Genomic DNA, 15,526 nt, shown 5'->3' with positions numbered 1-15,526 from the left:
CCATCTCACAGAGACGTCCAGGCCGTCCATGGAGGTTAACACCTCGACAGGAGCATCTTCTGATGAGAAGGGTTGAAGGAAATCGCTGTGTAAGTTCACTGCAGTTAGCTAAAGAAGTAGAAAGCCAGACTGGGGTGATTGGTTCCTGTGACACAATACGGTGTACACTGCAGAGGAATGGAATGCTTGGGAAGGAAGCCTAGAATTTGCCAGGGCCCATGCTAAAAAGAAGACTACTGGAATTCTTTACTCTGGAGAGATGAGACCAAGATAAATGTTTTTGGAACTGGTGACTCCAAAACGTTATGGTGTCACAAACGTGAGGAGAACACAGAAAAATGCATGTGCCTACAGTGAAACATGGTGCTGGCAGTGTCCTTCTGTGGGGCTGCATGAGTGCTGCTGGTGTTGGGGAGCTGCCTTTTTTTTTATTGATGGTATAACAAATTCACAGATGTACTGCTCTATAATGAAAGAGAAGATGCTACCATCACGCCAAGCCCTTGGTCCTCGTGCACTTTTCCAACATTATAATGATCCAAACACACATCTAAGGCTACTGTTGCATTTCTGAAGAAGAACTGGGTGAATGTGATTCAGTGGCCAAGTATGTCTCCTGATCTGATTCCAATAGAACACCTATGGGGAATTCTGAAGAGACAAGTTGAGCATCACTCTCCATCCAGCATCCAGGCTCTAAAAGAGGTCGTTCTTGAAGAATGGAAACAGATCGATGTTGCAGTATGTCGCCAACTTGTTCATTCCATGCCTAGAAGACTTGGTGCTGTCCTTACAAATCATGGAGGTCATACAAAATACTAGAGGGAGTAGTTTTTGTTGTGGGGTGTATTCATTTTTGCATCAACTAATTTGAGTAAAACTGAAGATTTTGTAATCTAAGTTATATTATTAACTTTACTTTCATGTAATGAGCTAAACGAATGTTCTATAAAACTCAGCTTTGTCACAATTTTAGAAATTAGTTTTGTGTTCATTGAGATATTGATTAAAATCTTACTTTTCAAAAGGGATATACTCATTTATGCCGAGCACTGTATATAATTATATATAATTTTTTTTAACATACTGTCAACAGTCAGTGTCCCAGATCACCGCCATTGTAGTCACATAATGATACTGTACAGCTCTGGTGACAGTTTTTGTGAAAATATGACAAAAAATTACAATTTCAAAAAACTCACCATGCCTCTTACTAAAAACCTCAGACTACATACTTTCAAAAAAAGGGTCATTTGGAGGGTATTTGTACTGTTCTGGCATTTTAGGGCCTCAAGAAATAATCAGTTTTCAAATATATATACCATAGTTTGTAGACTCTATAACTTTCATACAGACTAAATAATATAGACAGATTTGGGTTATTTTTACCAAAGAAAGGTTTGGCCTAAATTTATGAAGAAAGATTATTTATTTGCAAAATGTTATAACTAAAATAAAAAAAAAATAGGTTTGTTTAAAATGTTTAGTAATTTTTCATTTATATAGCAAAAAAATAACCCAGTGGTGATTAAATACCACCAAAAGAAATCTTTATGTCTAACAAAAATGATAAAAATGTAATTGGGGTACTGCGCTACATTACTGAGAAATTAAAGTGCAGCAGCCCTTATTTATTTTATTTATTTCAGGTACTTATATAGCGCCGTCAATTTACGCAGCGCTTTACACACATATATATATATATATATATATATATATATATAGTACATTCACATCAGTCCCTGACCCTCAAGGGGTGTACAATCTAAGGTCCCTAAACTTACATTCATACATACACATACTAGGGACAATTTAGACAGGATCCAATGAACTTACCAGCATGTCTTTGGAGTGTCGGAGGAAACCGGAGTACCCGGAGGAACCCCACGCAGGCACAGGGAGAACATGCAAACTCCAGGCAGGTGGAGCCGTGGCTGGGATTCGAACCAACGACCCTAGTACTGCCAGGCGGAAGTGCTAACCATTTAGCTTAAAGCTGGAACTTGGCCTGGCCAAGAAGGGGGTGAAAGTATCTGGTACTGAAGTGGTTAAAGCTTAACTTTAGCCTTACATTCAGTCTTGCACAGTTCACAGGCTTCTGTCTTGTACCTGAAATTGCTTATTCTGATTTTACTGTATTCTGTGAGCTTTTCACAGTGTGCATTAAAAACTGCAGCAAGTCACACAGAGCCCTCTCATTTCCTGGCTGAAGGATGTTCAGCATCATTTAACTCTTTCCTCCCCAAGCTGACTGTCCCTGGCCTACCCTTTTCATTCATTGGATTTCGGTTCTTTCATTCATGAAGGCTTAACTCAGCACAGAGCACTGCAGTGGGAGAGCAGAAAACATCTATTTATGGGGGAAAAAACGTTATCTTAGGTCATTTCAAAGAAATGATCAATCATAAATCATAGTCTGTCATACAGGACTAAAGGATGAAAAGGCGTGAGATTGGTCTTTACAGCATCTGACGCATTTCTCCAGGTATACAAGTGTGTGGTGAAAGGCTGCACTCACACCTGCCAGAAGCTGGAACAGTTCTTGGAACACATCAAAACCCACCAGGAAGAGATGACCTACCGATGTCACATCTGCAACAAGGACTTTTCTTCCCTCTACGAGATGGGGGTCCACCAGTATTCTCATAGCTTGCTCCCCCTGATTGCCCCCAAGAAGGAGATGGCTGTATACAAGTAAAGTATCCCAATAGATGTACAATGCTACCTTTGCTGTGTTTAAAGGGAACATACTATATATATAGCGTATTCTCAGCATGTAAGCATTTTAAGTTAAATTTCCAGGTTTACTATTACTTTAAATAGTTTTTGGTCCAAGGTGGCCCAAACAAATCATTTCCATTCCAGAACAGGTTTGCCATAGTGGGCTATAGTAGCATTAGCTACATTTAGTAAACAGCACGGGGCACTGTGTTCTAGCAGCAGTATGAGGCACCTCCTGTTTGCTGCCAGGTATAGATCAAGTCAGCTTAGCACATCACCACCATTTAGGTATTCATATCAGTGAATACAAGGCTTCCTCTGATTGGCTGAGGTTCAGATTGTGAGGTCATCTGCCTTCTTCTCCACCTTGGCCAATCAGAGGAAGCCTTGTATTTATTGATAGGTGCTTAGACCTACTCCATCTATACCTGGGAACAAAAAATTTAGTGCCTTATACTGCTGCCGGAACACAGTGCCGCATACTGAATGTAGCTAATGCTACCATAATCTATTACAGAACGTACAGCGGCCATGTCATTCAAACATGGAAATAATTATTTTGGGCCAGCTTGGCCCAAACTATTTCAAGTGATAGTAAACCTAGAATTCTACTTTATGTCATTATTCTAACATTGAATGAAATGCTTTTTATGCTATGGCTTCCACCTTTCCTGTGCTCGCACTTTCATGGTTTCAAGTGATATTAAAGGCATTTTTTTTAAAATAACAAATATGTCATACTTACCTGCTCTGTGCAGTGGTTTTGCACAGAGCAGCCCCGATCCTCCTCTTCTCGGGTCCCCTGCCAGTGCTCCTGGCCCTCCCTCCTGTAAGCTGCTTGCTATGGGGCACCTGAGCAGGCTTGCTCCCAAGCTGTGTGTCCATTCACACTTGGAGCGTGGCTCAGCCATACTCCTGCTCTCTCCTCATTGGCTCACTGGCTGTGATTGACAGTAGCAGAAGCCAATGGCTCCAGCTGCTGTCTCAGTCAATGAGGAGGAAGAGACCTAGGAGAGCTGCTGCTCTCGTGCACATCACTGGATCGAGATGGGGCTCAGGTAAGTATTGGAGGGAGGGTTACTGCACACGGAAGGTTTTTGACCTTCAGGCATAGAATGCCATAGAAAAAACTTTGAGCTTTTACAACCACTTTAACTATTACCCTTTATGCAAATGCTCAATCTAGTCTCTATTACAGGGAGTGTAATTAGCTTCCCTGCTTAAAGAGACCCTGTCACCAACTTGAAAACCTGCAGGTAAACGCACAGAAAAATCAAGTAATTTAAATGTGTACTTGCAGGATTCTTCCTTTCAGTAAATGATTTATTGACTTGCAATGTGCCTTTGAATGTGCAAAAAGTTTGAATATTCCAGCAAAAGTCAATTCCTTTGCAGATATCCCTTTCTCCTTGCATGTCATAGCCCTCTCCTCCTCTGTGCGTGTCTAATTATAGTCTGTGCTGGCCAAGCTCCTCTGTCCTTTTCATTTCCTTACATAAACTTTTATGTAGACACTGCTGGAGGAGCAAAGGGGAATACTAGTGTGCTGGGGCTGCTAACATCAAATCTAAGATGTCAACACCTTGCAGCAGTTTCAGGGCTTTTGTATTGCTTTACATAGGAGGATTTACAGGTAAATGACATACATGAAATGCACATATAATCTTATGCACTAAGATACAATTGGGTGTCCTACACGCAAAGGAGGATGAGCTCTTTAGTCTGCTACTTCTCCCCCACTCTCCATTCACAGGCTGAGGGAAGAACGGTGACCAGACTGGAATTCTTACTGCTTGTAAGGAAAAGTCAGGTCACCAACCTGACTCTGCTGTCAGGGCTGTGTAAATGTCAGGACTGGATAGACAGATTTGCATATCTGTAGACCAAAAGCAATTACATTTGTTGTTTTGTGTTTTTATAGATATTTTTCATAGATTTTTTTTGTGACAAATCCAATATTAAGATGTGGAAAACACTTGTGAAATATGTTGTTTCAGCTTTAGTTATAAAGTGGTAATTGCCTCCTTATTTTTGAAGGTGTTTGAAGTGTATGAATAAATATTCCACACAAGAGGCACTGGAGCAACACTTACAGTCAGCCACGCACAGCTACCCCTGTCCACACTGCCAGAAGGTGAGGATAGCTTGTTTTCTGTCTATCATCTTCATCCTCTCAAAGGACCAAAAAATACATAAATACAACTGGGGGAGCAGAGAAAGAGAGGAACTATCTGATAGCAACTACTAAGACTCTGCTTTCCATTTTGTAAGAAAACAAGTGGAATCCGGATACCTCAGGGGAGGGGCTTAAAGACAAGAGGGGGTGGGCTTAATCTAGCTAGGCAGAAGTTCTCTAAAGGCACCTTGAACAGCCTGGGACTAGGATCCAAAGGGCTTCATAGGGAAACACAAGGTGCCTTCATGGCACTTAAAGGATAAGTTCACCTTTTGTCACGTACCTGATGGGAGACTGAAATGACGAGGTTGGCCTCACTTGTGTCACTAGCCCTGACCCCACTGGAGTTGGAACAGAGGGAGTCTAGGACCCAGGGGAACAAGAGCGCCAGTAGTTGTTGTTTGCAGCTCTTGCAGATGATGACTTTGGAAGGCTGATGATCTTCTGATTCAGGCACAGTAATAACAGGCAGAGCAGGTCTTGCAGATTGCCAGGCGTGCACCAGAGCAAGGCAGGTAGTGAGGGTAAGAGACAAGAGCAGTGTCATGGGAATAGCCAGGGTCATCAACAGTCGGGTAGCACGGTACAGAATCAGGATGAAAGCCAAGGTCAGGAGCAGAGCCGAAGTCAGGAACTAGTATCAATCAGGAGAACAATCAGAGTCAGGAACAAGCCAGGTCAGCAACAAAGGAATCACACAGGAACAAGCAGGACACAGGGGAGCTGAAGACCAGTCATCACTCAACAAAGGCAGAGACACTCTTTAAATAGGCCGTCTGGCGCCAATCTTCGCCGTGCGTGTGCGCGATCGTGCATTTTTGCACGCATGCGCACAAATGGTAATTCTCCGGGAATTCCTATGCGCATTTCCGATCGTGATTCGTCTTCCCTTACACCTTTGGGAATATGTTACATGTTCCACTTGTTTTTAGAATGGAACATGTAACATGTTCCCAATGCTGCAGCCGCCACACGCTGCCCCCCCTCCCGTGACAGAAGTACGGGGAGAAGTTCCCTGTACTAGCTGTCAGTATTTAAAAACAATGCGGCCGTGTTCTGTGAATGAATGAACTACAAGTCCCGACAGCCTTAGCAGCTGTCAGCTTGTAGTTCTCAATGAACTACCACGGCGCTGTGGAGTGCCATGGTAGCTCATTGAATCTTCCTGTCAGTATATCTGCTTGCCCGTACATCATTCATAGGCAAGAAGATATACTGACAGGTTCTGTAGGAGACCCGCATGGCACCAGTGATCTGCTGAAGATTGTATATTGTATGGCCAGCCTTTGACAATAAAACCTGGAAGTTACAAGTTAACCCCTTTATACCCCAGTAACACATGTGCAGTGGCAAAAAGGTGGGCTTTAACGCCCACATGCCGCACATATGCGTCACTGGGCGGGTAATGCTTATGTGCTGGGAGTGTGCTCACTGCTTACTCCCAGCAGAAAGACCGAGCTGCCAAAAACAGCTCCGAGTCTCAAGTAAACATTGGTAGCCAGCAGGACCGCCTTCCGATCATGTGACCAGTGTGACAGCCAATCGCAGGGATCACATGATCGCTGATCCTTCCCGCCCCTCTGAGTATTCAGAACCTTTAGGCTAGGTTCACATATGCTCAGGTGGTGCTGTTGCGGATCTGCACAAAAATCCGTTCAGCTGCACCACCCACACAGAAGAATGTGGACCCACGGGCGGGTGCCATTAATTGTAATGACACGCCGCCTGCACTGCAAATCGCAACCGCACCGGGAACCGAGGTTCAAGTGCGGGCTGCGGTTTCCAAAGAAGTGCAGGGACTTCTTCCCTGTGTGTCCCGGGGCACAGGAGTCCATTCAAATGAATGGGCTCTGTTGCCCACGCAAAACGCGGCCCGCACGGCCGCATATATGTGAACCAGGGCTTAAAGGGGATGCCAGGGTGGGCGGGAGATGGTGAAAGGGTGTGGAAACCATAAAACTGAAATGTTTGCTAAACATACCATTGAAAGCATTTTGTTATAATTGCTTTTATATATGCAAAAAAATACCCACTGATTTTACCAAAAACTTGCTAGTTGATAACTTCCTGTGCTATCTATCTGCCTGCGCAGAAGGAGGGGCCATGCAGAGGAGAAGGACAGGAGAGCGGTCTGTGTCCCTTGTCATTTTTGGTATATTTTTGTGTACCTTCAGCATGTTTAAATGGATAAAACATGGGGGAATATGCATATGTTAAGCACTGAATGTCACATTTCACTTGTTGATCACGTTTTTTTTCAATTGATTTAATTCAATTTATGTCATAGTTTTTTGGAAATCTGAATTAACATTTGTTAATCTAATGAAAAAGTTTTATAGATTTTTTACTAAGAGGAGGAGCGCGGCATAATTTTTATATTGGAATATGCACATATTGCAGAGGTGTACGAAGTATGTGCAGAGGCGGACTGACCATTTGGAAACTCGGGCACTGCCCGAAGGCCCGGGGTCAGTAGGGGGCCCCATGAGATGCCCCTGGTACCTTTTTCATAGGCGTTTTTGAGTTTGGGCAAGGACACAGGGGCCCCATGATCCCCTATTGCCCGGGGGCCCCATGAGTTGTCAGTCCGCCCCTGAGTATCTGTTTTTGTTTTTTTTTTTAAATTGTGCCTTGATATACACTTTCAATTATCCGAATCTATGGGCTGTCTATAATACAGCTCATAAAAAACACCTTTCAGTTTTATTGGCTACAATTAGTGCTTTAGATAATATTTTCTTTTTTTGGTGTCCATTTTTTGTAGGTGTTTCCTTGTGAGAGATATTTAAGGCGCCACCTACCCACTCATGGCGGAGGAGGACGGTACAAGTGTCCAGTCTGTAAGAAGTTGTTCAGGAGGGAACACTATCTGAAACTTCACAGCCACATCCACTCAGGTACTGTTTATGTCTTTAACCACTTCAGCTATGGAAGATTTTACCCCTCCATGACCAGGCCATTTTTGCGTTAATTTAAGTGGTAATTTCGTGGTCATGCAACACTACACCCAAATTAATTGTTTTTTGCATATTTGTTCACACAAATAGAGCTTTCTTTTGGTGATATTTGATTGCCACTGTGTTTTTATTTTTTTTATTTTTTATTATATAAATGAGCAAAGACCAAAAATTAAAAAAAAACGATCTTTTTTACTTTCTGCTATAAAACATATTCAATAAATTAAAAAATCTAATTTCTTCATAAATTTAGGCCAAAATGTATTATGTTACATGCCTTTTTTTTCTGAAAAAAAAAAAATAGCAATAAGTGTATATTGATTGATATGTGTGAAAGGCATAGTGTCTACAAACGATGGTGTATATATACTGGAATTTTTCATTTATTTATTTTTTATACTAATGATGGTAGTGATCAACGACTGGGACTGTGATAGTGCGGCAGGTAATGTTACACTAACTGACACTTTGCAGTAACTGACTAACTGCCACTGACATTTCCAGTGATCAGTGCTAATAATATACACTGTCACTGTACTAATAGCACTGGCTGGGAAGGGGTTAACATCTAGGAGCAATCAAGGGGTTAATTGTGCCTAACAATGTGTAATATGTGTAACGTGTGCTGCTTTTTACTACAGACCAACACAAGGCTCTAGGCTATGATTCCACACAGCGGATCAACAGGTCCCAGCCATGAATCATTGGCTGGGATCAGCTAACAAACTCTTGCTGTGTCAAATCACAGAAGGGTAGACAGGTGGGGCACGTGTGCGTGTCCAAAACCCAGAAACAGGCATTGCTGTGCCTGTAGGAGCCGCCTGCTGCAGTATATGTACTGCAACAGGTCGGCAAGCAGTTAAGTTAGCTGAACAAAAAAACTGAACCTGTACTCCCATTCACACATTTGAGGTAGATGGGGAATCCTCCCTGCTGTGCTTTTGTATTCTGACAGCAGGGAGACTCCCCCACTGTCAGAGTACAGAGATCAGCCCTGCAGATATTGGCTGCAGCAGCTGATCAAGTGTCTTTTATCTGACAGGGTGGTTAAACAGAAGTTGATTGGTGGATCGACTTCTGTTCAAATGCAGTGGCTATGCATGGATTGTAATTCAGTTGGTCCATGCTCAATTGGACAAAATTTGATCCATCTTTAGGCCTTGTTCATACCATACGTGCAGAAAAACTGATGGAAACTGATGTGCAGATTTCACTTGCAGAGACATTAGTTTACTTTTGGCTCAGTTTACTTAGGGCTTAGGGCAAAGACATTAATTTTTCTGCATGGGCACAACAAAATCATTTGTTCTCTATGTGTCCTGTTCACACCACAACACTAGTATCATGTGCAGATTTTTTCTGCACAGGAATCTGCAACGTGTACAAAACTCATTGAAGCGTGCATGAAAACTGACGTCTATGCAAGTGAAATCTGCACATCAGTTTTCATCAGTTTTTTTGCACAAATGGTGTGAACGAGGCCTTATGCAGGCCATAGATGGGGAGAAAAACTGCAGATTTTTCTTTTAAAAAACGAAAAATCGGTTGTTCAAGTGGCCGACGTTACCATCAATGGTAAAAAAAATCGGCCGATTTTCTACCCGTCTAGAGCCGGCAAAAAGTGTCCCTGCAGAGAGCTCTGCTATTTCTTTGACAGTTCTCTGACAGTTCCTTGACATTTATAGAAGTTGCAACAATGTATCTATTTGTTTCCATTTAGGATACAGATGTTTTTATTCGGAAACAAATAGATACAATGTTTCAACCGCTGTAAATGTCAAGGAACTGTCAGAGAACTGTCAGAAATAGCGGAGCTCTCTGCAGAGACACTTTTTGCTGGACTGGAATTCTTCTTATTTTCATCCTACTTCTTCTTCTTCTTCATCCTCATCCTCTTCTTCTTCTTCTTCATCCTCATCCTCCTCATCTTCTTCTTCTTCATCCTCATCCTCTTCTTCTTCATCCTCATCCTCTTCTTCTTCTTCTTCATCCTCATCCTCTTCTTCTTCATCATCCTCATCCTCTTCTTCTTCTGCATCCTCATCCTATTCTTCTTCTTCATCATCATCCTCTTCTTCTTCATCTTCATCCTCATCCTCTTCTTCTTCTTCTTCCTCATCCTCCTCTTCTTCTTCTTCTACTTCTTCTTCATCCTCATCCTCTTCTTCATCCTCATCCTCTTCTTCTTCATCATCATCCTCATCCTCTTCTTCTTCTTCATCCTCATCCTCTTCTTCCTCATCCTCATCCTCTTCTTCCTCATCCTCTTCTTCTTCCTCATCCTCATCCTCTTCTTCTTCATCATCCTCTTCTTCATCATCATCCTCATCCTCTTCTTCATCCTCTTCTTCTTCTTCATCCTCATCCTCTTCTTCTTCTTCATCCTCATCCTCTTCTTCTTCATCCTCTTCTTCATCGTCTTCCTCTTCTTCTTTTTGTCTTCCTCTTGCAGGTCACTGCTCATGCGCAGATTTTTTTATCGGAAAAAAATCGGCCGATTTGCCCACTAATTGCCGCGAAAATCGGCCGATCGGCAAAATCGGCCGATTTTTTTCCAACTTTACCGAAAAAAAAACCGGCCAAAATACCAAAAAACGGCCGACCAAATCGCCCACTAACGATCCGAAAATCGGCCGATTTTATTTTCGGCCGAAAAATCGGCCGATTTTCGACCCATCTATGGCCTGCATTACTCTAATTCTGAAGTTAAAAGCTGATTGGCTACCATGCACAGCTGCACCGGATTCTGCATGCTCCAGTTCTAGTAAATCCCCCCATAGTATGTCTCTTCTGCAATAACAAAATCCTTCCTGCTCACAAGTTTATTTGCAGGTTAGGTTCTGCTTTAAGAAAAAATGAGAACAGATTATCCTATACATGTTTATATTTGTCTCATCCAGATATATACTGATGTTCTGTTCCAGCAGTTCCTTCAGGAAGACATTGACTCTTCTGTGTCATTGCAGGTGAAAAGCCATTTAGATGCAGTCTCTGTGAGTCTGCGTTTAATCGCAAGGACAAGTTAAAACGACACATGTTGATCCACGAACCCTACAAGCAGTACAAGTGCCCTTTCGCGTATGTATCTTGTGAATGTGATCTTTTCAAACCGCAGGTGTATAAAAAAAAAAAAATGACGGTTTGACCATTGATGTGACGCAAACATGCATCAGCTGATTCAAGGGGAAGCTTGCAGCCTGCGACTAGCTTGAGAATGAGCAGATGTCTCGTATCCTGTCATTATCAGTCAAACATCTGCCACATACCGTATTTTTGGCTCCATAAGACGCACTTTTTTCCCCTCAAAAAAGGGGGGAAATGTCAGTGCGTCTTATGGAGCGAATGTAAAGCGGCCGGTCCGGTATTTCTGCCGCCACCATGTCAGAATATCGGGCCGGCCGCTCAGTTCTTCTCTCCTGCAGGACCTTACCTGTTCCTCGCTCCAGCGCTGCAGTCTTCCCGCGGCGGCTTCTGTGACAGCCGGGAGCCCACTGCACATGCACTGCGCTTTGTGAATGGTCTGGTGTCTTTTGGGACACATGACAGGTCCCAGAAGGCTCCGGGCCATTCACAAAGCGCAACGCTTCTCCCGCATGCGCAGTGGGCACCCGGCTGTCACAGAAGCCACCGCAGGAAGAAGAGGGAAGGACAACTCCTGTCAAATTCAGGTACCCGTTCCCCCTCCCTCCCCAAAGGTCCACAGTCTCTGGTAATTCCCTGTACTGTCTGCAGTCTCTGGTAATTCCCTTTACTGTCCGCATTCTCTGGTCATCCCCTGCACTGTCTGCAATCTCTGGTCATCTGTAGTATGTTCACAGTCTCTGGTCATTCCCTGTACTATGTCCGCAGTCTCTGGTCATTCCCTGTACTATGTCCTCAGTCTCTGGTCATCTCCTGTACTGTGTCCGCAGTCTCTGGTCATCTCCTGTACTGTGTCCGCAGTCTCTGGTCATCTCCTGTACTGTGTCCGCAGTCTCTGGTCATCTCCTGTACTGTGTCTGCAGTCTCTGGTCATCTCCTGTACTGTGTCCGCAGTCTCTGGTCATCCCCTGTACTGTGTCCGCAGTCTCTGGTCATCCCCTGTACTGTGTCTGCAGTCTCTGGTCATCCCCTGTACTGTGTCTGCAGTCCATTGGTTCCGAATATTTTTTTTCTTGTTTTTCTCCTCTAAAACCTAGGCGCGTCTTATGGTCAGGTGCGTCTTATGGAGCGAAAAATATGGTATGTCACATGTTAAAGAAGGAGAATCACAAGAATTTTCAAGAACTTTGTTGGATCCGCTAGGGCAAACAATTCATGTAGCAGTTGGTCCCGTTCAGATCTGTGCTGTGATTGGGGAACTAAAAGCACTTTTTTCTTAGTGATTATTGTAGCTCCACCCTAGGCTGAAGCCCAATTTATGGGCGTTCCTATGGGGGAGCTTCAGCACAGCACTGAGCCTTGTTCTTCCACCTCTGAGTACAATATGTTTGAGAAAAGTGGAATGGAAGAGAAACTACATTTCACACCAGATCATCCCTGCAGTCATGCTGTGGAAGATCATCTCTATTTATCTGAGACTGTATGGGTTAGTGGGGTTAATTCAAAGTTTATGGTGAGGTTACATGTAAAGGTTGTGATTGGGGGGAGGGTGTCAGAATATGGGGCCCCGTGTGTAGATGTGTGTAAAACAAATCGAACTTTATGTGTAAAAAAAAAAAAATAATTATTTTTTGTTCCCTAAGGTCTCACACGGGCTGCAACAAAGAATTTAATCGTCCGGACAAGCTGAAAGCTCATGTTTTGTCACATTCAGGTAAGTGGGTAAAGTCTCTAGTACTATGCTTGTTGCTGTGGCTGTTCTAGGTCCTAGTTTTAATAGCAGTTCTCCCATCATCTGAATCAGGGATGAAAACACACAAATGTCAGTACTGCTCTAAGTCATTCAGCCGGCGAGCACATATGATAGAACATCAAAGGAGCCATACAGGGAATTATCGCTTCTGCTGCCCCAGCTGTGGTAAAGGATTTACTCGACAGAAATATCTGAAAGAGCATAAGTGCCGACTGCTGGCGGAAAATGAAAAGGACCAGGTAAGGAGGTAGAGGGATCAGCTTTTCTAAATTAAATCAATTAGTGAGCTGCCAGTGCTATCCAAGGAGTTATGCAGCAATGCTAAAGTCAGAAACTCCACTCAGATTATCCTCATCTCACTTTTATTTAATCGCAAGGTGACATATTACAGGAAGCCGCAGGAAACTTTGCAAAGCATTATATTCTGCATAGGCTGGCAGGGAGGGGGGCACATTGCGTTTTGGAGAAATGTCCCAGAATTCCATTTTAAACTTTGGAAGCTGTGGCCAAAAAAACAGAGGGCAAAAGGCCAGTTCCCAGTACTGTCTGTGGTCTCCCTGCAACTGATATCCCCCCATGATACTGATTTACAATGCCTTGCCCTGCACCTGTCTCTATGTAGGTGGACATCTTGGTAGAGGCAGGGCTTTACTTCCTCATGTCAGAGCAACCAGCAAGGAGAACTGTGAGCAGCGCAGTAATGACATCATCAAATCTCCTGAGACTAGCATTCAGAGGCAGCAATGCCTTAGATCTTACTGTAGATATAGAGCTATGAGGCTGTAGATATGGGAATGCCTAGGCACACTCACATACCTGAAAGTGCACCACCAGACAAAAGGTACATTTTTCAGGGTACTGCTTAGACATAATTAACTCTGTCACTGCCAGGTCCGTACCTTGTAAAAAAAATAAAAAAATGTCCTCTGTCACGCCGTCTGCCCCCAAGCCCCCCCCCCCGCAACTTTGACCCCCCCACTCACCGGTCCCCTGCTGCTGGCAGGCGTCAGGATGGAGGTTAGTGGGGGTTAGTAAACATGTCTTTACAAGCTTCCTCCCTCTTTCCTTTAGTGGAAACAGTTAGCGATCACTACTGATCTATGAATGAATGCGGAGACTCTGTAGAGACATTCATTCATGTAATGTGCAGCTTAGGCTGCAGAGAAAGGGACTGTCTTCAGTTCCTTTCTCTGTCTCAAAAAAGAGATATCAGGGGTCTGTTTTGTCCCCTGATATTGTTGAAAATACTTAAAAATAAAATTGTAAAAATAAATGTAAAAAGTAATTTTAAAAAACATAGTAAGTAGGGATGCAGCAATACCCTTTTTTTTTTTTTTTTTAATTGGTGAGTACGAGCTCCGATACGTTTGGTCAAGTACTCGCCGATACCAAGTACCTATACTTTGCGGCGCGATTTGCATCCATACAAAATGAATACCTGACCAAATTGCATGCAGTTTCCTTACCACTTCTGTGTGAACACAGGCTTGTCATAGTGATTTCAGCCTGGGTTCACTCAGGTGCGGTGTAGGAAACCACATGCAATTCAGACAGGAGTCTGTTCCAATGACATGCCATTCTTTGCAGTGCGATTTGCGCACAGTCATTTTGTATGGACGCAAATTGCCCCACAAAGTATCGGTATTGGGAACATTTTCCCAAGTATGAGTATCGGAACCGCTAACAATACCGGTATCTGTGCATCCCTAATAGTAAGGCCTTGTTCACACATGGCATACACAGCGTATTCCCCTGCATGGCTGTGTTTACCTGCACAGGGATACACAGGTGTTCCGTGCATCCTTGTGCAGGCAGTTCCGTTGATGTCATTTGGGATGTAGCAGCTGCACAAACACAGCCGTTGCTCCCAATTTGACAGTCATGTAGGTCCCGGTACATGTTCCTGAGCTCATGCTATCTGTGTTTGTGGTCGTGCACCCAAACCCACACAGATGTCACATTGTGAGCAGTGGCTATGCCCATGCAGCCATTGCATCCCAATTGACATGAATGGGACTGCCTGCATGGGGATGCATGGAACACCTGGGCATCCCCATACAGGTAAATAAGGCCCTCCACGACCATACATTTTAGTATGTTCCATGTGCCCATGTGAACAAGGCCTTAGAAGAAATATAGCGGGAATTTAAAAAAAAAAATCTTGTGTTGTGTTTGTGTGCACTAATAATGATTATAGTGTATTTTTAGTAAAAAAAGGGATTTTATTTTTTTTATTTATTTCAGGTACTTATATAGCACCGTCAATTTACGCAGCGCTTTACATATATATTGTACATTCACATCAGTCCCTAACCCTCAAGGGGCATACAATCTAAGGTCCCTAACTCACATTCATACATACACATACTAGGGCCAGTTTAGACAGGATCCAATTAACCTACCAGCATGTATTTGGAGTGTGGGAGGAAACCAGAGTACCCAGAGGAAACCCACGCAGGCACAGGGAGAACATGCAAACTCCAGCCAGGTGGTGTCGTGGTTGGCATTCGAACCGACGACCCTAGTACTGCCAGGCGGAAGTGCTAACCATTTAGCCACTGTGCTGCCTGGTGAACATTTGCATAAATACTGCAGGGCCTAAAAAATCAATAGCACTTTTTTATTCTACAGGTCATGTGCTTTCAGAAAATGTATGGTTTGGAAAATATTTTCAAATTCTGAAAGCTGTAAGTGAAAAATGGTAAACCTCCAGATTTTGAGACTAAATTGTTTTTATTTACAGTTTTGCTCACATTCTGTTTTCATCATTTCCCAAAAAGGCGCAATGTACAATTTACAAATATTTGTCTTTTATTAACTCAATACAGCTTTAGATTT

The 15,526-nt window shown here is 43.2% G+C and overlaps 1 protein-coding gene across 1 annotated transcript in view; it reads left to right on the top strand.

Moving 5' to 3' along the window:
- ZNF341 (zinc finger protein 341) overlaps positions 1–15,526 on the top strand; it is a 54,212-nt gene that overhangs the window by 32,601 nt on the left and 6,085 nt on the right. Inside the window, exons 10-15 of the mRNA XM_089673227.1 lie at positions 2,486–2,694; positions 4,759–4,855; positions 7,662–7,794; positions 10,821–10,932; positions 12,579–12,649; positions 12,740–12,927. Coding sequence (XP_089529353.1) covers positions 2,486–2,694; positions 4,759–4,855; positions 7,662–7,794; positions 10,821–10,932; positions 12,579–12,649; positions 12,740–12,927 — 810 coding nt within the window. The remainder of the gene's footprint in view (positions 1–2,485; positions 2,695–4,758; positions 4,856–7,661; positions 7,795–10,820; positions 10,933–12,578; positions 12,650–12,739; positions 12,928–15,526) is intronic.

The sequence above is a fragment of the Staurois parvus genome, unplaced genomic scaffold (assembly GCF_062004578.1).
Source record: "Staurois parvus isolate SC_StPar_1 unplaced genomic scaffold, SC_StPar_1.0 ptg000137l, whole genome shotgun sequence".
NCBI classification, from domain to species: Eukaryota; Metazoa; Chordata; class Amphibia; order Anura; family Ranidae; genus Staurois; species Staurois parvus.
This window is presented reverse-complemented; position numbering and strand designations above follow the sequence as displayed.